This window comes from Magnolia sinica, chromosome 18 (genome assembly GCF_029962835.1).
Source record: "Magnolia sinica isolate HGM2019 chromosome 18, MsV1, whole genome shotgun sequence".
NCBI classification, from domain to species: Eukaryota; Viridiplantae; Streptophyta; class Magnoliopsida; order Magnoliales; family Magnoliaceae; genus Magnolia; species Magnolia sinica.
Window position 1 is genome coordinate 14,519,145 of NC_080590.1, and position 25,933 is coordinate 14,545,077.

General features: G+C 37.9%; 1 protein-coding gene across 2 annotated transcripts; it reads right to left on the minus strand.

Annotated features, from left to right (window-relative positions):
* Positions 1-5,414: 5,414 nt before the first annotated feature.
* Positions 5,415-25,663, minus strand: LOC131232739 (probable protein S-acyltransferase 14). Of its 2 annotated transcripts, XM_058229202.1 has the most exons (8): positions 25,499-25,662; positions 25,199-25,400; positions 24,794-25,016; positions 24,624-24,715; positions 14,827-14,950; positions 14,666-14,751; positions 14,510-14,575; positions 5,415-6,043 (listed from the first exon to the last, which is right to left on the minus strand). In XM_058229202.1, the coding sequence occupies exons 2-8, from the start codon at positions 25,385-25,387 to the stop codon at positions 5,918-5,920; spliced, it is 906 nt and encodes a 301-aa protein (XP_058085185.1). In that variant the 5' UTR covers positions 25,388-25,400; positions 25,499-25,662; the 3' UTR covers positions 5,415-5,917. The 2 variants fall into 2 exon arrangements, with proteins under 2 accessions (XP_058085185.1, XP_058085184.1); XM_058229201.1 differs by having other exon boundaries at positions 25,199-25,663.
* Between the last annotated feature and the right edge of the window lie 270 nt (positions 25,664-25,933).

Below are 25,933 nucleotides of genomic sequence, written 5' to 3' on the forward strand. Positions count from 1 at the left end.
TAAAAAAAAACATAGAAACTAGCACTACCAATAATAACAACCTAACTCTATCGTCTCTTTTCAAAATAATAACATCATTCCCAATAAATTCTTCTCCTAAAACTTAGGACCACAACTACCTACTTTATTATTAATTAAGTTCTCAAAAAAAAATTAAATTTTATCATCATTTTAAACTAGAAGGCCTCATTTTTATGACTTGCCTAAGGCCCCCAAAAATGTTAAGCCGCCTCTGGATAGATGGGCTCAGGCTAGGCTCTTAATTGCCAGGCACGCAATGAAAATCTAACATAAATCTAACAAATCAGGTGGGTTTGTGCATGGGCTTACCATGGTGTGTATATTCCATCCAACCATCTCATCAGATGTGCCCCAAAGGATACTACCAAAATCAGACTAATTCAAAACTCAGGTGGGCCACACGGCGTAAAGTTCGGAGATTTTAGGGGTGCTTATACATTGTTCTCTGGTCTGATTTTTGGTCTGGACGGTGAACATGAGAAGGTTCACATGATTTAACCAGTGGGCACGCAAAGCACGGTGGGCCCCACAGTTCAATTCTGATAAGATGGTCATATCCGGTTTTAGTGCGGTTTGCTCAAATATATCTTGCTTTATTGCCATACAATTAATCTGGACTTTATCCTTTGAATCTGGGTCATCTTCCAAATACAATTAGCTAGTTTTAGTGCGGTTTGCTCGAATATATCTTGCTGTATTGCCATACAATTAATCTGGACTTTATCCTTTGAAGCTGGGTCATCTTCCAATGATCCAAAACATTTATATTATGATCCGCGCTTCGTATGGTGGAAATAAGCAAATGTAGACCCTGAATTGAATTATTTCAACTCTTTAAAAGAAACCCAAATCCAACGGCTAGAGCCCTGATCATCAATGGCAAGCCGGGTAAAACACCTTGGCCTAAAACTCAGGTTGGTCCACTAATAAGGTGGGTCCCTAAGGTAGGACATGGTGCAAATGCATTTTTAGTATAGTTGAATAAAATAAAGTGAATTGTAAATTGGCCATAACTTTTTATCCTAGAATTATTGTAGGCCTGATACCGCATCAATTTTTACCGTAACATCTGGGGTGAACTGACTATTGCCTTTGTTTGTTGAAAATGTGTGTTTTCAACTCAAAAATAAAATTTTAGAAAAAAAGATATTATTTTTAGTCATTTCAATTTTTGTAGTATTTTTATTTTTAGAATTTAGGAATTTCTTTTTCTTTTTTAGAAATAATTTGTAATCATATTAAGACTCTTATAAAATAAAAATTAAAAATAAAAAAATTATTTTAAAAACATTGAAGTTTAAAAGAGTTTTACTGGAATTAGGACTTTTATTAGAATTGAAATTTTATTATTTCTAGTAATTATGAATTTTAGTTTATTTTTTCCTTTACTAATGGTATAATTGTTACACATACACATTAAGCAATCATTGGTTAATAAAATTTTGAATTTCCTTTTTTATTTCTTGTATATTCAAAAACAAAATACCCTTATGAATTTAAGATTTTAATCACTTGAGAAAGACTCAGTTATCCTTTCATGCTCTTGATCTCTACGTCCAACATGCTCTAGAAAAGATTTTCAAAAAGCAAAATGAGAAAGAAAGAAAAAATGGCTGTCTAAATTTAGCCTATAAGTGCAGTCTACTTGAACACTGATTTTTGGGCCAGCAAACCAGACGAATGATCCAAACATCATTGGCAAGTGTGACACAAAGTCCTCTCTCCAAAACAGATAGTAAATCAAACATCTTGGCCCACCAGAACCCATGCCAATTTGCAGATTAACGCAGCGGATTCTTAAAAATTGGCCAATCTAGACCCTCTATAGTTTCAAACAAATAGACTTATCTTTTACTAATCTTTCTTCTCCTCTTCTAAATGTTTGGTTTTGTCAAGACTTGGATCCAAACAGAACAGTATTTGCTTATGAAAAACTCAAGGCTCAATGCATCCATCTTACAGTATCAAAATGCGTTGGTTTTAACCATCTAAAGATTTCTTCGTTATCTTTTCTTTTTGTATATGTCGTGTAGATTTCTCTAAATGTTCGGTATTGTTCGGTATTCAGCTTAGGGGGATGGGTGGTATCTAATATGCTGTTTTTTGCAGTAACTACAGAGGGTTTTTTTTTTTTTTTTTTTTTTTAAAATAAATAAATATTTAAGCAGCTGTGGTACTGGTATTCACTGCCATCTGTAGTGAAAGTGGTGTTTGTGCAGTAAGCATCTGTGGTATATATTTTCTTCTTCTTTTTCTTGTTCCGAATACATAATAAGTTTTGCTATTCCCAATAGCTGCTGTGCGACATCTCTTTTTGAACATTTGAGGAGTTTGGATGGTTGTAACTAGGAAAGTTACATGTAGCTTTCTTTCAACCTAAAGACTAGTGAAAATCTCACATGCAGTGAAACTGAGTTTCAACTTATTTGTAACTTTGAGACAAACTAACAGATTATTTTTTAGATGGGCCCATTGTGATGTTTGTGAGAAATCGACCTTGTCCATCTGTTTTTTTTTTTTTCCCAAATCATCTTTAGGACATGGGCTTAAAATTTAGGCAGATCCAAAACTGAAGTGGGCCACAAAATTGGAAAAAGTGGATAGGAAAAACCAACCGTTGAAACCTCCCTAGGGTCCACCATGATATTTAGATGCCAACCATACGGCTGGTAAGGTCATTCACACTGGGATGCACAAAAAACACAAATATTAGCCTGATCCAATGCTTCTGTGAAATGTTTCAACGATGGGTGTTCATCAAATTTGTTTCCTGTCACGCAGCCCACTTGATTTTTGAATGTGCCTAATTTTTGGGCCCATGCCGTAACATATCCAATACTTCTGTGACCCAACGATGGCCATTCATCGAATTTGTTTCTTATCGTGTGGCCCACTTGATTTTTGAATGTTAACATGATCTAGCAAAACAGATGGTGGGGTGGATTTCTCACAAACATCACATGGGCCCACCTAGCTGTCGCAAACAATCCACGTCCATTGAAATGGGGTGGCCTGATTAAGTGAGGCCATGACAATGGGCCCACTATCATCTACATTATGATCGATCCATGCCATCCATCAGTTTTTCCAGCTGATTTTAGGTCTTAGGCTCAAAAAAGAGGACGGTCCATCATCATATGGCCCACAGTGTCCGAAACATATTAGACCAAGTTTTAGCCCTCCATTGTAAGCTGAAGTGATTTTCCTTTTAGGAGTATTTCTTTTTTTCTTCATTGCTAGTATTCCAGATTCATTTGAGATGTATCTTTTATTTTATTTTATTTTAACATATGGATAGTCAATTGGACCTACTTTTGTGAAAATTATCTTCACTGCCCATATTAATGGTCATTAATCAAATGGTTCATATTTGCCAGATGGGAAGTAATGCTTGCATGATAGCCCATTGTGAAATGTGTGCATGTAAATTATTACAATGATTACATCTATATTCTTTAAAGTATTTCTACCTTTGTCTACTTCCGTTTTACATCTCTGCATTATATTTGTTGCTGAACCATGGAGTTTCTTCTTTATTTGATATTGGTTAAAACCATCTTGTCAAAAAATATGTGAAGAATGTTGTTTATGCATTCACCTCAGTTTTGTTCCATATTATAGGTATTTTGAATAGGTAGGCCCATTTTTATGGCCCACCTAATGATTAGTTTAGCCTAAGAATCGGCTCAACTATTCATATAGATGGGCTTCACAAAATGACATACTTCTATCCAATCTTTATCATGTGTCAAGTTAACTTTTATACTATTCCCTATTTCAAGCTCTAGGTGGTATGAATATACATCTTTGTACCTATAACTAATTTATAGGTTATCCAAACACAGAAATCAACTTATTTGAAAGTAGCTTACAACTTACGTCAAAACCGAATTACCTGCAATTTACTTTCACCTATAAGGAAGTTACCTGTAACTTACTACTTAAAAAATTTACAGCTATCCAAACATACCCTTAACCAGCTTTGATGTTCACCTGTGATCTGTATCAAAAAGACATGCTCTGCATCCTCAAAAGAATGATTTTCACGAAGACAAGAAAGTGATTTAAAAATAATAATAATAATACTACCACGTAACCACCAAGTTAGAGGAATAAATTTACCTCGTGATGAATAGTGTCTTGATTTTTAACGACATCCTGCAGCAAGACACATAAATAGAGGATATAAAAGTATTACCAAGTAATTACAGACTATTGAGAATCCCCAGTGAGAATGGAGGACACTGGGAATGCCCCAGAAATCTTCTGAAATTGGAAGATCTAGCCATTGAAACTTCGATCTTCTTCTTTTTTTTTTCGCTTGAATTGGATTTCTTGACTGTCTACTTGTGAGAAATGGTTAGGATATTTGAATTTGGGATATTTTGGAGCATCCCACTTTCAGAGGCCCATGAGATCAACAGTCTGTATTACTGAATCATGAGCCCCTTCTCTGGAATGAGTGCATTGGGGAAAAGAGAAAACTCCCATGCATTTAAGGTTTGGGGAAATAGGGGGCTTACTTTTGCAGCATGACCTTGTGATTGCCCTGTTTCATTTGTCAATGGGAAAACATGAATATATTTCGCCCTGGGAAGACTGTACAGGTGTGCTAGAACTCTACAAACTTCATCGATTCCTGACTTCTCTGCATCAAAAGCTTTCCATGTGTTCATGGAGAGAGAGAGAGAGAGGAATGATAACGTCTCAGGTGGAACTAATATAAAACTTCAAATAGTTCATGCATGTGAACTTACGTATTCGAAGGCCAAAAGATATTCTTGTATTTTCATTGAACACATGCCCATACGGAACGTGCGCCAATGGGCAACATGTGAGCCCATTGCGCACGTGCCCATGTGGAATCATGGCTCCAGAAATTAGATACCATTTTTAGGTACATGCATGTACGTGGGGCCAATAATCATCTCAACGAGTTTTATCTTATCATGAATGGAAGGATCAAGACTCTTTTATTAGAAGATTATCATAGGCCCATTATCATCAACCGTTCAGATCACATGGACATCAGTAGTAAAAACTCAAGTTACGGCAAATCATCCATCGTACACAGGGCATATTAATATATACCAGATTGTCAAAATAACGGCCCCTTTCCAATGAAGTAATCCAAAATTCACACTGTTTGACAGGTGTAGCATAGCCATCGTCCCAATATTCACAGTTGACCATTGGAATATAAAATTCAACATCAAAATCAGAAAGATGAGGTCATATGACATGCTGTTAATTTCTTAATATTGACAGCCTAACTTGAGGTATTCCATCAATGTTGAGGCTTTTGGCACACTGTTTTAGTTCTTAACAACTGGTATCAAAGCCAAAACCGAGTCCATATTGATTCATGGAAAGGCAAACTGTGCTTGAGTGTATATGTTCCAACCAATATTCTTATTTCTACTTACAATATTCTCTGGTCCCAAACAGGGCCCACCCAATATATTAATTCCACCATCCACAAAAATGATTTTCTAGCACTTCTAGAAAAAAAAAAAAAAAAATGATTATTAGTATGGTATTTGGCAGGTGGCCCTTCATTACATCCCACAGGTATTAAACTATGATGATTATACAACAAACGCGGAAACATCCACATCCCACCTCTTTCCAACCCCACGTTGGATTAATTCAAGTAACACAGGAAACAAACATCACCACCTTAGGGAAAAAACAAAAAGAATGCAAAACCCTCCTCTTTGTACTGCACCTCTTAGCTTATCCCATCCATAAAAAGCTTATATCCCTGACCCCTGTGCTGGGTGCTTTGTTGGTCGTGGGCAAAGATCCAAGCATGCAGCCTTCGTCTGCACATGATCAGACTAGGGAAAGCTAAGCTGTTCTTTCAGGTGCCATGGATTGCTGCACGAATGGATTGTCAGAACTCCTGGCCATCGAGGTCGGGCTTGGAAGGATACTCGAGACCCTGAAGCGCGGGCATCTTTCTCAGATCCTCGTCGGAGTATGCAGGGATGAACCAGTATCTCTTGTCTGTTCCAAACACCTGATATTCCAAACCCAACATCGGAGCAAAATGTAACTAATAATCAAGCATCAACATGATATGAAGTCTTAAGAAGACTTGAACCAGGTCTTAATGGCCCTAACATACAAGCTCGACAAAAAAATCAGATACTAGAACCGGATAGCGTATCTGTGGGTTTCTCTCATCTGTAAATGCATATTTTGCTTGGTGTTCGAAATCAGTTCATATGATAGGCCCCACTGTTGACATCTTAAATTGGAAGATACCAAACCTTTGATATTTGGCCTTTTCCCCATTGGTTGTGGTCATATGCATTTTTTTTTCTCTTAATTTCTATTGGTGGGCTACTTTAATTGATGGGTTAGGATCTTCCAATTTGGGAGATTTCCAGGTCATCCCCCATCCATGTCAGAGCAAGGTTTGAAGCATGGTATTCCGTATCAGTAACGGTGGCCATAACGGTCACCACCATTACCAATACGAGTATTGGCCGTAACGGCCGATATAGGAGCATAACGACCGTTACGACCCTTATAACGGTTGAAAATTTCTTTTGCCCAAAAAGTTCTGAAAAAATATCTAGAAAATCTAGAATAATATAAATATTTCAAACATGTGTTCAATTTTTGTTTTGATCATGTTTATGGTAGTTGCACCGGTCCACTCTTTGATGAGAGTGTTATACCGGGCTGTCTAGTGAATTTGTGAACATGATCATATGTCTCTAATGTTTACACATCATGATCAAGCATTAGAACAAAAAATCATTAAATAATAATAAGAACAAGAAGAAGAAGGCATAAATATCATTTTTTCAATTTGTTTTGAAAAAAGGGTCTCGGGAGCTTTTATTCGCTCAAATCACTTCAATATATGGTTTGAATCTTAAAAATTGTAATAAGAGCAGTCAAAATATGTTATAAAATGATCTAGGAAAGTTTTTTGAATGACGAAAGTGGGAAAAAAAAAAAAAGGATTCAAATAGAAAAAAAAAAGTTATTGTTTTTCGGATGTTACGGGAGTCACGGTCGTTATGCCCCGTAAGGGCATTTACGGCCACTTTAACGACCAATACGGTCCCAAAAAACCAACTACCCCGTTTCACCCATGTATCGCGTAATGATCATGGCCATTACCTATATGGGGCAAATCGTAACGGATACAGAATACCTTGGTTTGAAGTATCATCAGAAACTACTACATATCGTCCAATATGTACCAGTATTTCCCATGAACAATGCGGGCGAGTTGGCCCCCTATCGCCCAAAACAACTCGATGCGGGGAGATATCATTCGTGAAAGATAAGTTACAAAACAGACTAATCTCAAATCTTGTGGTGGAGCCCATCAGATCAATGGTTTGGATTACCAAATCATGGAACCCCCATATATGGAGAGTCGTACGCATAAGGAAGCTATAGATTCGTTGATGAGTGTTGAGGATCAAATATTGCATATTATCCCCCATTTATATCTTGGTTTTATAAGCATGATAATGCCTAATGTTCCATTTTACTCATACTTGTGTTGCAAGGTGAATTTAAGAGCTTTGATTGAAAAGGGGTGCTAAAACCATGGATTTGATGCTCAAGAATCACCAAGGCAAGGGATGGATCTTAAGAGACCAAGATTGAAGAATTCACATGTCAAAGATCCAAGAAAACCAAGTGAGGAATGAAGAGAATCAAAAATTTGAAGCAAAGAAAATGAATCCTGAAATCGTCTTGTAAAAGCATGTACTGAAACTCTGGGTCATTTTGTGAAATTGCGCAGAGTGAAGTCTATTTTGAAAAACTGCGCGGAGTGAAGTCTATTTTAGCAAACTGCGTAAATTTGAGGCGGTTTCTTGAGTTTTCCAACTAAGTGCAAAAGTTGGAGTTCCACAACTATAAATAGGACTCCCTAGGATGTTCCTAGGCATCTTCTAGGGTTTAAGGAGTGGAACAAAACGGTGGAGAAGCCATAGTCAAGAGTTTTTATTCTTCTTCCTTAGTTGTTTTCATGCTTTCTTCTAGGGTTTTAGATCCAATCATGTCTATAGTTGGCTAAACCTCTTAGTTACGGCTAAGAGGTGAAGCTTATAGCATGATGGGATGTTTCTATTGCTTTGATTCATGTTTATGTTGAACTCCATGGATTCTAATTTGATATTTAAGGAATACTTTCAATTTTTAATGGTTTATTATGACTCAAATTACAGTAGATCTGCAATAGCTTTGAGTATCTTCTTTTCCTAATTTGAGATTGTGAAATTAGTAAGTCCTGTTGTTCACCATCGTCCCTTGGGCATGGTAGGGCGATGGAATCTTTCCTAATCTTCACAATTCTCTTACTTTGAGATTATAAGATTGGTAAATCATGTTGTTTGCCATTGTTTCCTGGGCATAGTTTGGTGATGGAATCTTTGCCAATTATCATAGTTGTCCTTCATTGAGAATTAAGTCAATGGAAGTTCAGATTTAGTTTTATTGATATATTTTCCAATTGGATAGGATAGGACTCCAATTCTAATTGTGTTACTTGAATCAAGCAAGAGAGCTCCCTGATCACTACAAGTGGATCCTTGGCACCCTAGTTCCCACCTTTAAATTCTTCGTTTTAATTACTTAATTCACTACTACTCTCTCAATCACTTCAGAATTAGTTTTACGTCTTCTTCTAGTTAATTTCAGAAACGCACAAGATTAGTCCCTGTGGATTCGACCTCGGTCTTACCGAGATTATTACTACATCGCAACCCTACATTTGGAGTTGTGAACAAGTTTTTGGCACCATTGTCGAGGATTGACGGTTGCATTTTCTGGATTTGATTAGTTTTGGAATTAGGTTAAGATTAGGATTTTTCTACTTTTTATTTTTAGGTTAGGGTTTTTTCAGAATTATTTTAGAAACTAACTTAACTTTTTATTTCTAGGTTTAGAAACTTTCCTTTTTTGTTTTTAGAAACTAATTTACTTTCTAATTCTAGGATAGAAACTTTTCTTTTTTTGTTTTTAGAAACTAATTATTTTTTAAAAACTTTCCTAATCTGTTTTTAAAAACTAATTTCCTTTCCTTTTTCTGTTTTTAGAAACTTACTTTCTGTTTTTAGAAACTTTCCGTTTTCTTTTTTTAGAAACTAAGTTACTTTCTTAGTTCTTTTTTAGAAACTAATTCACTTTCCTTTTTCTTCTGCAGGATCCCAAAATAGAAACTTCTAATTTGGTAACTTCTTTCTAATTCTCTTTCTTTCTATTTCCAGATTTAGAAACTTTCCTAATTTGTTTTTAGAAACTAACTTTTCTTTCTATTTCTATATTTAGAAACTTTCCTAATTTGTTTTTAGAAACTAACTTTTCTTTCTATTTTTAGGTTTAGAAACTTTCCTAATTTGTTTTTAGAAACTAATTCTTTTTTTCTATTTCTAGATTTAGAAACTTTCCTAATTTGTTTTTAGAAACTAATTTTTTTTTTAGAAACTAATTTGTTTTTAGGACTAACTTTTTGTTTTGTTTTTAGGTTGGGGTTTTTTCTGATTTATTTTTAGAAACTAACATTGTTTTCTGTTTTGTAGGATCCTAACATAGAACTCTCCAAACCGATAAACTCCTAACTTCTCCTCTACTTACTTTCCATATTGTTGTAGGATTTTTCTTTTATTCTATTTTAGGATTAGATTCAGAATTAACGTTTTACCATGTATATGTAAGAGTGGGAACGTCAGTATGCTGAGCTAGTTCAAAAAAGTGCGAGATATTGTGAAGGGCTGTCAAATAATTATGTTAGAAAACAACCTATGTCTAGAATTTTTTCTGAAATCACTGGAATGTAATGCTCCACTGGTTAAGAAATCCTTACGTGATCATATGCAGGAGAATAATTACACTCCACGGATTAAGAAAACAGTACATGAATGTTGGAGTCATCGTGATTATGGGAGTGAGGACTATTATCCCCCATCAGACAAGACGAAAACAATGCATGATTATATTATGGGTGATAATATGAACCAACAACCATCAAACTCTCCCACCTATGACCCGTATGATTATGTTCAGTGGAAACATCAACATTAGAGAGAGGAACCACCAATTGATTTTAATTACTCCCTTGGATTCTCTACCTATGGGATTGAACAAGAAATAATCCAAGAGAAGCCAATTTAGAAATACATAGCTGCTCAAGAACAGTTCAACAAATATGTCACACAAGCACTCGCTGCCATTAGAACATCATGCGAATCGCTCATATCTTCAACGCAAAGAGTTCAATCACACCTCAATGAAGAGGAAGAGGCAAGGTTATCCCAACCTCAACCCAATCTAAAAAAACAATGCGAGGAAAGTGATCCTAACTCGCTTGTGAAGATTACTGAAATTGAGAATAAAGAGTTGGACTATGTTAATGGGCATACGATTTAATTTCCCAAAGAGTCGATCTCAATGACTGTCCAAAGGAATGATCAAGAGACATGGGTATCTTTCAAATATAATGATACTGACACACTTCACTCACATAATACACTTGGCTTCAATGAAGAGGAAGGGGCTAGTTTATTCGAACCTCAACCCAACCTAAAAACAGAATGTGAGGAAAGTGATCCCATCCTACTTGTGAACTGCACCGAATTAGAAGATGATGAGTATTGGGATGACAATCATGAGTTTACACCCAAATTCCCCTAGAATCGATTTCAAGTTTGGCCCAGGTAAATGATCATGAGGTACAGGAAGTTATCGACTATAATGATCTACTCCACCCATCGGACATGCCTAATTTACATGTGGAGGATGAGCCTCTTTTAATCGACTCTTCCAAGTCTTTTTACACATGTTTAGACCACTCCCTTGATTTAGATTATAATATAACTTGAGAGATGGACGAGTTGCTCGATATGACTATGAAATTTGAAACCACCCAGTTGAGGCCACCATATGAGCTGTCAACCCTTGACAGTATAATGTTTTTACTGAGCAATATCAATGAACAGAGTCTTCACATCAATGCGCCTATTGATCCACAGTCTGTTTATGCAGGGCAGGGTGAGATGTATCCGGTGAAAATTGACTCTCACCAAGGTGAAAAGCAAGAGAGCATGTTTTCGGCTATTGTAAGAGAACGAAGGAATCATTGGGCATATCATCACAAACCTCGATGTGGAAAATGAGCCCCTCTCAACTGACTCTCTCAACTCTCTGGAAGATTGTTTGGCATATTTTGCAGATTCAAATGACCCCATGATAAAAGAAATAATGGATGCCTTGCAGAACAATGCCTCAGTAGTTGTTATTGACCGAGAGAACCCTTACTCTAAAGAACCTCCTTCCACAGATCCTGAATGTTTACCATCAGAGGAGCTAAAAATTGAACCTAGTCTGAAACTTCGGAATGTGTTGAGACTACATCACCTACTGAGACTTTTTCTGAATTTCACTTACTTGCAGTCTCTGATTCACCATATTGCTCTAACTTTGAAAATGTCTGTCACAGGTGAATCATATATATTTTGGATACCTCAGGCGATCCATCGATGCTTTTTTGAGGCTCATAAATTTCTCTGAAAAATCATACTCTAGGGCATCCAAGCCTATTGTAAAAAAGGTTTTTAGATGATCTTGTTAAGAAACCTACTGAGAAATTTATTAAGATACTAGCCGGAGGAGGAACCTTGCAACATGACTAAGTAGCTTTCCCCTGTTTTCCTGGTTAGGCTTATTGCTTTCAAAGAATTTAGGATTAGGATAGTTTGCTTCTCACCATTTAGGATAGTTTGCTTTTCGCCGTTTAGGATAGTTTGCTTTTTGCTGTTTAGGAAAGTTTTCTTTCTGATGGTTTAATTCTTGTGTTAACCCATCTTCACATTGACATATTTTGAAAAAAAAAAACTTCAGAATTCCTTTTTTAGGTACTACCTTTCCACCACTTCCCTTTTCTTTTTGTTACCTCATTTGCATTGAATGCTCATCTCTTTTACATTGAAGACAATGTAAATTTTAGGTTGGGGTGTGAATTAGGCAGGCTAATCAGTTGTTTTCTTAGTCTTTGGGCAAAGTTGTGAAAAATTGAGAAAATTTTCTGAAATTTCTGCAAATTTAAGTGATTTCAAAGTTAATCCATGAATTAGAATTACAAGATATTTAATGTTGATGCCTTATGTCTCTTGGATTTTAGTCACTTGGAAAATCTCAAAATTAAGTTAAGTCATCGATCCTCGATTAAAAGTTTTAAACATTAATTAAGTCATGATTTCACATGTCACATCCAACTTACATATTAAAGTGTCAATTTGATATTAAATTGTTAACTTGATGATTATTAAGCATGGAAGGAACCAACCTAGGGGATTTGTCCATCATATTTAATGGGAAGAAATAAAAAGAAAAAAAATACCCCAGCCAAAAAAACAGTTGTCGTAAAAAAGGGCTACTTATTAAAGATCTTTAAAAAGGTTGACATAGCGTGAAAGTCATCGATGGAAAAATCAAAAGCTGGAGGAATAAAAGAGGGAACTAAAAAATGAACTGTAACGCAAGTTTCGGTTTAGGTTTTGGTTGTCCTGAATGCTCTTTTAATTATCAATGTCATCATGAAATTGAAGAATTGAACCTTTGATTGTGATAAGTCTAGACTTCATTACACACCTATGGAACTCAATGTTTGGAATTGTTCTAATTGGAGGATTAATGCTTTGAACTTGATTATGAAACTTACCGAGTGTTAGAGTTTAGAAGAAGGTAATGCACAACATTGATGTATTTTAGAATTCTATTATCTGGATTGTTTTTTTTTTTAACCACTTGAGCTTATATAAATTATCATGTAGTTCTCAAAATATTATTCACATACTTTGCTTGGGACTAGAAAAATGTTGGTTGGGGATTGTGTTGAGGGTCAAATATTGCATATTATCCCCCATTTATATCTTGGTTTTATAAGCATGATAATGCCTAATGTTCTATTTTACTCGTGCTTGTGTTGCAAGGTAAATTTAAGAGCTTTGATTAAAAAAGAGTACTAAAAGCATGGATTTGATACTCAAGAATCACCAAGGCAAGGGATGGATCTTAAGAGACCAAGATTGAAGAATTCACATGCCAAAAATCAAGAAAACTAAGTGAGGAATGAAGAGAATCAAAGATTTGAAGCGAAGAAAAGGAATCTTGAAATCGTCCTGAAAAAGCATATTTTAAAACTCTAGGTTATTTTATAAAATTACGTGAGTGAAGTCTATTTTGGAAAACTGCGCAGAGTGAAGTCTATTTTAGCAAACTGCGTAAATTTAAGGCGGTTTCTTGAGTTTTCCAACTAAGTGCGAAAGTTGAAATTCCACAACTATAAATAGGACTCCTTAGGATGTTCCTAGGCATCTTCTAGGGTTTAAGGAGTGGAGCAAAAGGGTGGAGAAGCCGTCGCCAAGAGTTTTTATTCTTCTTCCTTAGTTGTTTTCATGCTTTCTTCTAGGGTTTTAGATCCAATCATGTCTATGGTTGGCTAAACCTCTTAGCTACGGCTAAAAGGTGAAGTTTGTAGAATGATGGGATGTTTCTATTGCTTTAATTCATGTTTATGTTGAACTCCATATATTCTAATTTGATATTTAAAGAATACCTTCAGTTTTAAATGGTTTATTGTGACTCAAATTACAATAGATCTGCAATAGCTTTTAGTATCTTCTTTTCCTGATTTGATATTGTGAAATTAGTAAGTCCTGTTGTTCACTATCGTCCCTTGGGCATGGTAGGGTGATGGAATCCTTCCGAATCTTCACAATTCTCCTGTTTTGAGATTATATGATTGGTAAATCCTGTGATTTGCCATTGTCTCCTGGGCATGGTTTGGTGATGGAATCCCTGCCAATTATCATAGTTCTCCTTCATTGAGAATTAGGTCAATGAAAGTTCAGATTTGGTTTTATTGATATATTTTCCAATTGGATAGGATAGGACTCTAATTCTAATTGTGTTACTTGAATCAAGCAAGAGGGCTCCCTGATCACTACAAGTGGATACTTGGCACCCTAGTTTCCACCTTTAAATTCTTAGTTTTAATTACTTAATTCACAATTACTCTCTCAATCACTTCAGAATTAGTTTTACATCTTCTTCTAGTTCTACTTCTAGTTAATTTCATAAACGCACAAGATTAGTCCCTGTGGATTCGACCTCGGTCTTACCGAGATTATTACTACATCGCGACCCTACACTTGGGGTTGTGAACAATGAGCAAGACCCCTGTAGTTCCTCAATAAAACAATTTGCATGGTCATACGTCCATTAGAATGCTAGTTGATTAGACCAGCCAATACATAGGTTCCACTTATTTCATTTCAAATCAGCCAACACCCTCTATGAGTGAATGCTATTTTAGGGTGAGTTTTAAGAACTTGAAATTGACTGTGCATTGATTAAAAGAATGACTTTTGAAGTTATTCTGACTTCAATAGGCTAGTGTAGTTTGTCTGACGGACTGAGTTTTGAAAATGACAACAAGTGAGAAAATGCACACCTGTTCAAAGTTCTTTCTTCGGCCAAGGTCGTACCGCCATTTAGGAGTGGTCTTCTTCTCATAAGCCTGATTGCAAGGAAACTGCCATCATTAGGTACAAGTGAAGAAGAAAACAAAGGACAGGAAGAACAAAAGCACAAAGCATAAAACAATGACCTCGATGGTTGTCGTATTAGCAGCCACCAATGACATATGCATGATCAGGAATCCGAGAACACTCAGTGCAAATGCCAAGTTCAGCACTACAGAGCAAGAAACGGTTATAGGAAAAAAGTGTGGGATGAAAAGCAAATTACCCAATAAGAACAGCTGCTTACCAAATGCGAGAAAAGTGGTTGCAAGGGTCCCTGGAGTTCCAGGAATCTCTCCATCGCTAAAGAATGCCACAAAATGTGGCAATAACGACAAGGTAACAAGACTCGTCTCAAGAAAAGTGTAGAACTGCATGGAAGTGGAGCAACAAAATCAGAACCACCAAACATGCCATCTGATTGGAGATCTTAAAAATTATAAAGAACAGAGAATTTGCCCAGAAACAGAAGTACGGAATAAGTGCAAAAAAGATACAGGTGGCATGCAGCACTCAGGTATGAACATCTTATCAGGTGTGGAGGCATAGAAGTAACAATGTACAAACCTGATGAGAATGAGAGTCTGGAACAAAAAATAAGAGAGAGTTGTAGGTCAGATGAATATATGCAAGAACAGAATGAAGTATACATGCAGCGGCCAAAGACCCACTATAGCAAGAAATAATTCAAGGGAATCTGGAAAGAAATTATGTCAGAGAGTGGAGATGAGGCAATGGCTAGCATGATGACAACGGCTAGATATTTATGTCAGAAGATGAATATGATAGGACATTGGTTTACAATTTGGCCTGTTACCACATGATTATGGAATATCATGATGATAAGGCTGTGTTCTGGGTTAGAAATTAGATTTAGGCATGTTGCAAGAACTTTCTTGGACTCTAAAGTTCTGCCGAGCATGGCTTAATGTTCCAACAATATCAGCCAATATATCAGGTTCACACCTTGGGAAAACCCCTCTAGTCTACATATTTCACAAAATATCCACAAAAATATCATCAGAAGTGCCAATGCATTGCAACATCGAAGATATCACGATATATCTGCGGTCTTTTAGTCATATGCCTCCAATGTTTCAACTGACACTTAAAATATTTCAGAACTTTTGACTGAAACTGCCTCAAATCACCAAAAATTCAAGAGTTTTTTGCACATAATTATTTGTTTAGTCCCCTTCATATAGTGTTTTAACAATTCCTATAGCCGCCTCATATCAAAACGTGGAATTGGTGGAGAAAACACAATTGGAGAGGGTTTTCAGGCTGGACCTCCAAAGGTCAGAAAAATCTGTGAGGGTACGGCAATGGACAAATTTGTGTTATAAAAAAGTACTCGATTATTTAATGAACAGGGGTATGGGCCGTATGGCTATGGATAGATGTATCCAGGATCCAAATATGGGCATTCAGGTGTGGCACCACTGGGAGCAACTGTGACAGTTATGGTGATTTTTCAATACTCACCAATGGTTATATTGCTGCACATTGGCAAGGATGAGTACCATTAATGTGTTTGAGAGTACATCCTTGTATCATCAGTGCATCACCTCATACGTTGGGCACATGTGCTGCAGCAATATTATGACCACCCGAATAGCGATGCAGATGAAGACTTCGGGACACCTCATTAATTCCACATGGATCTGAGACCTAGGTGTATCTGTTGCTGTATTTTCTGTGCTCTATAGCTTGTGTCATAAAGACATTTAAGTGATATAAACTCATTTTTGGATATAATTGCATCATTTATGATGAACAAGACAACGCAGTTTTGTCTCCAAAACAATTAAAAACCATCATGTATAGCTTTTCTGCAATGTTTTGCGTTCAAAGTGTGTAATCATGTGTTATTTTCATCTACTAATGTTTCATTGAAAACTCCACCACTTTCCTAGAGTCTCCCCTGGATTGTGAAACTTTATGCCATATCGAAACATTTGTGAATACTTCCTATGAAAATTCTGATTCTAAGGCATCGAACCACTTGCGAAACCCACATTTAAAACATTGTGCTCAGTGCATTTCATTTGCCATTCTTCAATTTGAAAAAAAGGGAAGAACAAGGTCATGGACACCAAAATAAGAGACCAATGTCTTCAATACGAAATTCAGACAAAACCAAAATTTGGCATCCAATGACAATGGATCATAATCCCCTGGATTGAGGACAACCCTAATCCTCCAAAAATAAAATAAAAGATAAAAAAGAGTCATAATTCCCATTAAACGTGAACATAATGGTTAGACCACATTGGGCTCCCCAATAACAATAGATGCAATCATGACCATAGTAGTTAGAGCCACATTAGGCTACCTAATGACATGATGTGATCATGACCGTGGTGGTTTGAGCAACATTAGGCTCCTTAATGGTATTGATACAATCTCTCTCTGCCATCGAATGATAAGTCCCAAGGTAAAAATCTCCAATAAAATGAAGACCAACAGGATCAACATGCAAACCAATACTAAATCCTGAAAGCAAGATGCAATACACAATTCAACCTTTCCTTCTTTTTTTTAACAAGTCAAGCCAATACTACTACAAGGACCACCATGGGCATACAGCAACTATTAAACCTTTCCTTTTATTAACAAGCAAAAGCTAAATTTATGAGAAGCACTCACTTGAATCTCATTAACCATCAAGGCCAGCTTCCATGACTCTACCTTTCTTCTTGGGAGGCCTGCGAGATAACACCCACAAGGTCGCCCTCAACTACAACATTCCCAAAGAATGACTCTTCAAACAATACAAGCCCAAAAGCTTCAATCACCAATTCATTTGAATACCCTTTGTTAGTGGACCAAGAATAAACAAACAAAATAATATCTTTGCCATCCCTAACCACCTTGTCGATCCCAAATCTCCCTAGATTCTAATAGCACTTCACAAAAGGCAATGCATAGTAAATCCTGCCAACCACCTATATTCAATGCTGCTGCTGTCAAATGTGCCCTTGATGCAGCTCTCCAAGATCTGACCAAGAAGTGGGAGGCCATCCCAAAGATCTAGTCTTCGCAAGAATGAAGCATATGTTAAGAGACAAGAGACAGCAACATATAAGAGAAGTAACCCTTCAACTATAGTCAAACTAATCAAGCTAGTGGCACTAAAACCTTGCGCCCACCCACTAGAAGACATCAAAATTACACTCCTCCAAATAACTTCAGAGAGTAACAAAAGGGTTTTTAGTACAAAGACAAAGTTCACTGTCAGTGTTGCGAGCATGTTGGTGGGGCCCAGAACGATAAGAGACGGGGCATATCAAATCATATTGGATGATAGGGGCCCATATCGGCTGCTCTTTTTTATGCAGGACAATTAACCACTTGCTCTAAAAGCTTGAACTGATAAAGCATGGCGAATTAATCCCTTTATCTCATAGCTCAAGCCCCAAATCCATGGGTTAGGTCCTTGGCTGAAGCCTCCTCGTGGGTTCCAAATCCATGGGTTCCACCTCACATGGGCCCCAAATTCATGGGTTCTGAGGGCCGCCCACCCCAAGTGTGCCCACGCATCCCACGGGCCACCCCACTCGAGCCCGATGTGAAAATGCCCCCGCATTAATCGCCCCTGATGAGGAGTCTCGAACACGAGAACTTCCGCTCTGATACCAATTTAATGCAGGACAATTAACCACTTGCTATAAAAGCTCAAACTGATAGAGCATGACAAATTAAGCCATTTATCTCATAGCACAGGCTCCAAATCCATAGGTTAGGTCCTCGATCAAACCCTCCATGTGGGCCCCAAATCCATGGGTTCTGCCTCACACAAGCCCCAAATCCATGGGTTCTGCAGGCCGCCCACCCTGAATGTGCCCCTGCATCCCACAGGCCACCCTACTCGAGCCCAATGTGAAAATGCCCCCGCATTACTTTCCCAAAAGAATTTTGAAAGATTATAGCAAAAATATTTTTTTTAAAAATGTAAAACGCTAAAATCTATCATTTTTTTGTGTTTTTAAAATGCATCAGTGAAGTATCAAACCCTCATCTGATAAGAATGTTGTCTGTCTGCTTGACCTACTGAATGTATACCAAATAAGCCATAATAAAAAAACAAATCAAGAATGATTTGGTAGATTAAGACACGTCCAAAAAAGAGAAATTTAAAAAAAATAAAAATAAAAATAAAGGGAAAGATGATGATTAACCACTTCTTATGATTTTTCCCAAAAGGGTCTATTCTGCTTTGATTCATCAAACCCGCTCAACCTCGAGTTTTCATCCCTAAAATAGGCCTAAATCCATTCTAAAATGAGTTTGTAAGCTTCCTCCATGGTTGAAGTGAGAACGAAGTCAAAAAACTAGAGAAATTTGAAAGGAAAAAAAATAAATAAATCAAATGGGGGCTTTATGGCCATATCAGCCCGTATCTACCTCATATTGACCTGCATCAGCTGATATGGCACATATTCTCTAATGGACAAGCTCATGCTATATCACGCAACAGGGTGGCTGACATGATTATGATGCAGCCAATATGACCCTATCATAACTGATTTTAAAAAACCTAGTAGGGAGCTTCAAGCTGGAAAAAAATATCAACCCCTGAAAGCGCAGAGCACTACAGATCGAATGCCCCGAACAGGAATCAATATTTTATCTGCTAGTCTAAAAGTCAAGAAAGAGACTACAAGTTTGTACGCACCATCCATTAAAATGACAAGCTCAAGATGTAGTTTTTACAAAAACAACCATATTGATCTTGACACAAGGTGCACAACCTCCCCAACAAAATCCTCATAGGAAGAGCCGAAAAACAAACTCGAACACTCTATCATTTGTAACTTTGAATCCTCTGCCTAATGCCATGCAGAATAGGGTGAAACAGTTTTATCATCTAATACCTTTGAACTAGAGTTGCTTGTTTTTAGAAGTTGTTGGTAAATTCTTGCTTGAAGTTCGAACTGGGATGAGGGGGTTCAAATAGTCAGCACAATGGAAGTCCAAAGTGTTTCAGTACTTGTGCTACTTTGGTGAAGGCAGTAATCATTCAGACCCGTGCAGCTTTGCCGATAGCTATCACTACGATGGGACTTAATCTCAAAGTCATCGTATATCTGTTTGGCCAGCCAGGTTCTGAGGTAGCATCTTCCAAGGCCCCTTGCTAAAAACTCCATTGGAGTTTGATCATGTGCATTAAGAGATTCAACAAATCGTGTCAAGCTCACTTCATCAGACGGACACCAACATCTTTTGAAAGCCTCAGCCATTGGAGGATTTCTCACTACATTCTACCACATGTACTGACATATCTGCAATTCTAACATAAAGGTCCTAAGGGATTTACAATTACAACGCAAAGATCTTAAGTAGCCAGGGACCTGAGCTGATTAAGCATTGACGGATTCCCAACATATTACAACCCTCGTTCACCTATAAGAGGGGATCCTTCTTCATTTTCAGAATTCAGGCCAATCAGTCTTATTGGAGGTCCTTATAAAATTCTGGCTAAAATCCTATCTATGAGGTTATCCACAGTTATGGGGAAGTTGATCTCAAATCATCAAAATGCATTCATAACAAGGAGACAAATAATAGACGGTGCTCTGATCGCTAACGAATGCCTTCAATCTTGTCACCGCTCTGGAGAGAAAAATATCTTCTGTAAGCTGGATATCGAAAAGGCCTACGACCACGTTGATTGGGATTTTCTCCACTATATGCTGGCCCGTATGGGATTTGGTGAAAAATGGAAATGCTGGATATCTTCATGTGTGTCATCGGCTTGCTTTTCGGTTCTTTTGAATGGGGTCCCAAAAGGTTTCTTCCCTAGCTCTAGAGGTTTATGACAAGGGGATCCCCTGTCCCCTCTTCTGTTCCTCTTTATTGCCGAAGCTCTTTGTCAAATGATTCTAAAAGGCCAACAAGCTGGTCTCTTTAAGGGTATACCGATTGCTGGTTTGCAAGCCCCTCTCCCTCTAGTCCAATTCGCTGATGATACTCTAATCATGATGGAAGCAACCTCAGAAGCTACTGAAAATCTTCATACTACTTTGAAATGTTTTGAGACGGTGTCGGGTCTGAAAATCAACATGTCCAAATCCAAGATTCTAGGCATAAACATCACTGATATGGAACTCTCTAACTTCGCCGACTCTCTGGGTTGTTCGCCGGCTTCCCTCCCATCATCTTTCGTTGGACTTCCTCTCACTTTAGGTCCACATCCGATATCCATGTGGGATAAAGTTGTTGAAAAATTCCATAAGTCTCTTGCCAGGTGGAAGTGCCATTATCTGTCCATGGGAGGTAGGTTGACCCTCATGAAAGCTGCCCTGTCCAACCTCCCAATTTATTTTATGTCACTTTTCAGATGCCCCGCTTCAGTCCTGAAAAGAATTGAGAACCTTAGAAGAGATTTTCTCTAGTGCGGCAAGGAGAACCACAAAAAACTTCACCTTATGGACTGGAAAGACATTTGTAAACATTTTCGATACGGCGGTGCGAATATAAGAAATCTAAGAACTATGAACAGTGCTCTAATGGGGAAATGGATCTGGAGGATGGGATCTGAAAGGGATGCTCTTTGGAAGAAGATTATTTTAGGCAAGTACGGCTCGTCTCAGGGTGGCTGGTGGCCTAGGGACTCTACTACTTATAGAGCTTCTTTTCTCTAGAAGGGCATTCAGCGTTTAAAAACAGTGGTCACTGAAAATATTGCGTTCAGACTGGGTAATGGAGCAGCAATCAGGTTTTGGGAGGACCAATGGGTGGGAGATAGTACCCTGAGGAACAGATTCCCTCACATCTTCAATATTGCGGTAGAGAAAGATAGTATGGTCGCTAATCGGTATGTCGTTTCTTCAGAAGATGTGGTTTGGGACATCCCCTGCGTCAGAAATCTCCATGATTGGGAGACTACCGAGTATGTGGATCTGCTGGAATGCTTGTTAAATGTGAAGCCCCACATATCTGCCTCAGATAGCATTTTATGGAAAAAGGAGACTTCTGAAAATTTTACGGTTAAATCCCTCAATTCCATTCTCTCTCTCTCTCTCTCTCTCTCTCTCTCTCTCTCTCTCTCTCTCTCTCTCTCAATAGTACGGCTCGTCTCAGGGTGGCTGGCGGCCAAGAACCGGATCCTAACAGTCGACAATTTGAAGAAACGTGGAATGCAGTTGGTTAATGTTTGTTTATGCTGCATGAAGAATGAGGAATCATTGGATCATCTCCTTGTTCTCTGCCCTTTCATATCCCAAATCTGGAGGGATTTCTTTACCTGTTTCAATTTCAGCGGATGTATTCCGAACTCCGCCTCTTCTATGTTGGCTTATTGGCATGGCTTTAATCTGGGTAAAACCAACACCCATATCTGGAGGATCGCTATTCTTGCCATCTGGTGGGCTATTTGGACGGAACGTAATGATAGATGTTTCAATAATGTGCAGAGTTCAGCTCAATCTGTTGGTTCTTTTGCTAAAAATCTTATCATTGAATGGGTTGTTTATGTCATGGGTCTCAAAGATCATAACCTTTTATTTTTGGGTTTGTAGGCCCTTGGTTCTGCTATCTCAGCAGTCCTTTCTTTTGTATCCTTTTTTTTTCTTACTCTAATTCCATTACATAAAAAATAATAATAATAATAAGAGGGGATCCTCATTTGTTCACAGATACTAGAAACTTTTTTCCTCTTGAGAGATTTGACTACTAGAAACTCTCTAGAGAAAAGAAAGGACTAGCAGAGAGACTAGACTTGAATCTCCATTTTAGCTTGTCTATCCTTGCCGCTTTCTCTAAAGTTGTTGGTCGTCTTTTAACCATCGTACTTGGTTCTGTCTGCATGCTGCCAACAATGGTTGTATTCATAGAGCGTATGATGCAATGGCCCGATGTAGAGCACTCAATGGGCCAGGGTGGCCCCCATTTAACTTTACCAACCCCAGGGTGATGCATGCCCACGACCCACCGAAGCCCACAATCCACTGCAACGCCCAACAAGTGCTAATTTTGGATTGTTTATTTATTGATTTTGAACCAAACTATCAAGATTTGCAATTTACTATTTGCAGAAAATATTAGGGCCGATTTAAAGCTGTGATTGAAGTTGTGGGGAGATGTGATTGAAAATATGGAGGCCAATTTGAAGATTTGATTGAAGATTTGGAAGATTATTTTCTAGATTTGCTTTTACTATTATTAGGTTTTTACTATCTTAGGTAGATAGGATTAGTTTGAAATCAATCTCTTAGTTGAGGGAATTCTCATTAGAAATTCACTTAAGAGTCTATAAAAAGGGAGTGTGGTGTAGGAAGTAGCCATTACCAAATTTTCAAGTGTGAGTTTTCTCAAGTTTTGTAAGAAAAAGTTTGATATCAATAAAGTAGTCCTCCCTCTCCACTCAAATATTCTTGCGGGTGTACTCTTGTCCATTTCTTTTGCGATTCAGCTGTTGAGATCTCATTGACTCAATAACCAGGTTGCAATACAGGGAAACTCCAAATACAGGCCTAGACTGTTTGTACACAGACATTTTGGATGCTAGGATCCATCTTTTAGTTATAGTCAAAGAGAGCCTTCATTCTTGCAGCGGACAAGCTTGGCTTAGCTTGATTGAAGGGAACAATAAAGTTCCACCATTCATAACAAAAACATGTCTTAGGCACAAGCCCCCCACGAATTATTATAAATGGTCCTGCCCTGGTTGTTTATTTGATGTAAAGATAGTAATCTAAAACTTTATTTCTATTTGTTGACATTTTTTTACGAGGTTTAGCTTGATTGGAGGAAACAATAGCCTTCCACCATCTGTAACAAAATGATGTCCTAGCACAAGGTGTTTTGCTTTCACGAGTGAATTAATCCATAATCATCCCATCTTCTCCCATACCCTCACTTTACCAGCACAAAACATTCTAAATGGTCCTGGTGGTTTATTTGATGGTGAAGGTAATAATCTAAAACTTCATATCTACTTTTTTATACATCCCATACAGCCTACATGCATATTATTTGATACTGATCCCACAATACTAAACTCGACTAAATATCTTATATTTGTTTATGTTCTTTTAATTATTTATATTTTTGATGATTTGTATATGTGCAATTATCCATGGACATCTTTGTTGTCTTATAATATCTTGGTAGAAAGCTGCGTTCTGCACAACACTATTCTGCTTCAGTGACTAGGCTCCTTAACTATGAAGATGTATTAGATAGTTAATGGGTCAAGGTCACTGAACAAGCCCATCACGAGATGATATACAGGGAAGACATCGGAAGGTTTGGGCACAATAGAGTCATGTAAAGGATAGTGTGAGAATGCATAGTTGCAGGTGTAATTGGCAAACAGTATCACTAGACCAGATGCTTCACTCCCCAGAGGGGCCACAATGAACAAAAACACAGAAAGCTAAAAAATAAAAAATAAATAAAAATAAAAAAATCTAGCCACTTTGGTGAACGACTCGAAAGCAAAATGCTTCAAAATATCAATAAGAATTGCACCATACATTCATATTCATCAACAAAGAACAAAAACTCAGATTCCTTCAAGACATAAACTATAGACATGTCTAACCCAAGGTTACCTAGATCACGCGTCACACATGTATATGGTAGAGGAACAGGTACATAGGACAGTACTCCAATTCATGGTACGTTGGGCATAGGATCATGTGGCTCTCTCCATGTCAATACGTTCTCTAAGCATATGCAATATAGTTTCATGTAAAAATTGATATTGCGAGATGAATGTTATTAATGTAGATCCTGCATGCATAGTATTGTAATAATGAATGTTGCATGCCTGCTATTGCATAGATCAAAGTGCAATTCCCTACATTCTCAATCTAAATTCACATCACAACTTAATCAACAATAATCATAAGTTTGGGCTGTTAAAAATAGCAATCCGGATGGCAAGACCCAAATTTTGGATTATGTGATTAAAAAAAAAAAAACTTGGGCGATCTAGGTGACATTGGTTTAAGTTCAAACCGCACAATCAATTTTCGAAAGAATACAACTCATTGAATGGAGAATACAACAGGGAGTGTAGTGAAGCGCACGTACCAGGAAAAGAAGGAAATACTTATAATTCAAAGCCCCCACGCAATTCACGACCCACACACAATGATGGTCCATTTTCAGTATACACCTCCCACCTATATAACCAATAACAATCAATTCATTTAAAAGCAATCTATATGCATCCATAGGTATGTATGTATGTTAGAGCTTACAAACAGAACAATGATGGCAGCGAGGTGGTTTTGGGTGGTTGCACTTCCGGCAGTATCGGATTCTTGTATTCGACGGATCAGGGTCTGGCGTCCCACCATACTCTGAACCAGTCAATGGGACAGTGTCTCCCCTCTCTTCATCCACAACAGGCCTCCAATTCGGTGGGACGCCACCGGGGTCCGTAAACACCACAGAAAAGTAACTCCACAGCAGCATCACCAGCTGCCCAAATCAAAAGCAATTAACAATGTTTTAGAAATACACACACACACACACACACACACACACACACACACACACACACACACACACACACCAAAATTCCAAGGAAAATTAGAACAACTGAAACCCAGTAGCAGAAGTGTAAAAAGGTTGAAAACAAGGGTTAGGGAGAAGAGAATTACGAGGCAATGGAAGATGAGTAAGATGGCGAAGGCAGTGACCGAATCGAGGCCGCCGGCGTACAAGGCCGGGCCGTAATTGGTGAGGACGAGAGCGTAGTAAGTGACAGCAACGACGCCGAGGACGAGGAGGATCATGATCGACCCGAGGCCGCGGAGGGCCGTACAGAATTTGAAGACGTTCCAAGCCATTGTGGGCCCGGATCTGTGCATGATCATAGACAAGGAAGATGAATGGTGATGATGATGGCAATGGTGAAAGAGGGCGGAAGAGAAGACGAGGGCTGGGAACGTTGGATTTACCTTTTCTCCTTCCTTTCTATCTAATCTAGGGTTTTGGGGAGAAAAGAGTGGGAATTTGGGAATTCCAGCACTGGATGTGGAATTCCATCCCGTATATGGGTTTCCGTTTTTTCCGTGAAAATATTAGCTAAACTCAGAAGGCTTAAAAAATTAAGGTTAGAAAGGAGGTGTTTTCCTTTTTCTTTCTTTTTTTTTCTTTTTTTTAAGGAAAATGTGACAGATTCGCGGTCCCGTTTATCCTCTGGTCCAACGACGCGTAGGGGTTGTGAATCGGTCGGGTCAACCCGACCGGTCTTTGGACCCGACCCCCCCGGCAATGAGTTCGTCGGGTCCAAAATTTATACGGAGGGAGGTGTAGTAGCACCAATACTTCAGCCCTAATTATCAAAAATGGGTTGGATTTGAGACCTCTCAGATGACTTAAACCCAATTTGG

Excerpts from the sequence above, each read along its gene's own strand:
- LOC131232739 (XM_058229201.1), bottom strand. The coding sequence starts at position 25,414 with ATGATCATGCACAGATCCGGGCCCACAATGGCTTGGAACGTCTTCAAA. Across the intron at positions 14,951-24,623 it reads AGTATTTCCTTCTTTTCCTG|TTCTACACTTTTCTTGAGAC; the intron begins GTACGTGCGCTT and ends ACTTCCATGCAG. Across the intron at positions 14,576-14,665 it reads CTAATACGACAACCATCGAG|GCTTATGAGAAGAAGACCAC; the intron begins GTCATTGTTTTA and ends CCTTGCAATCAG.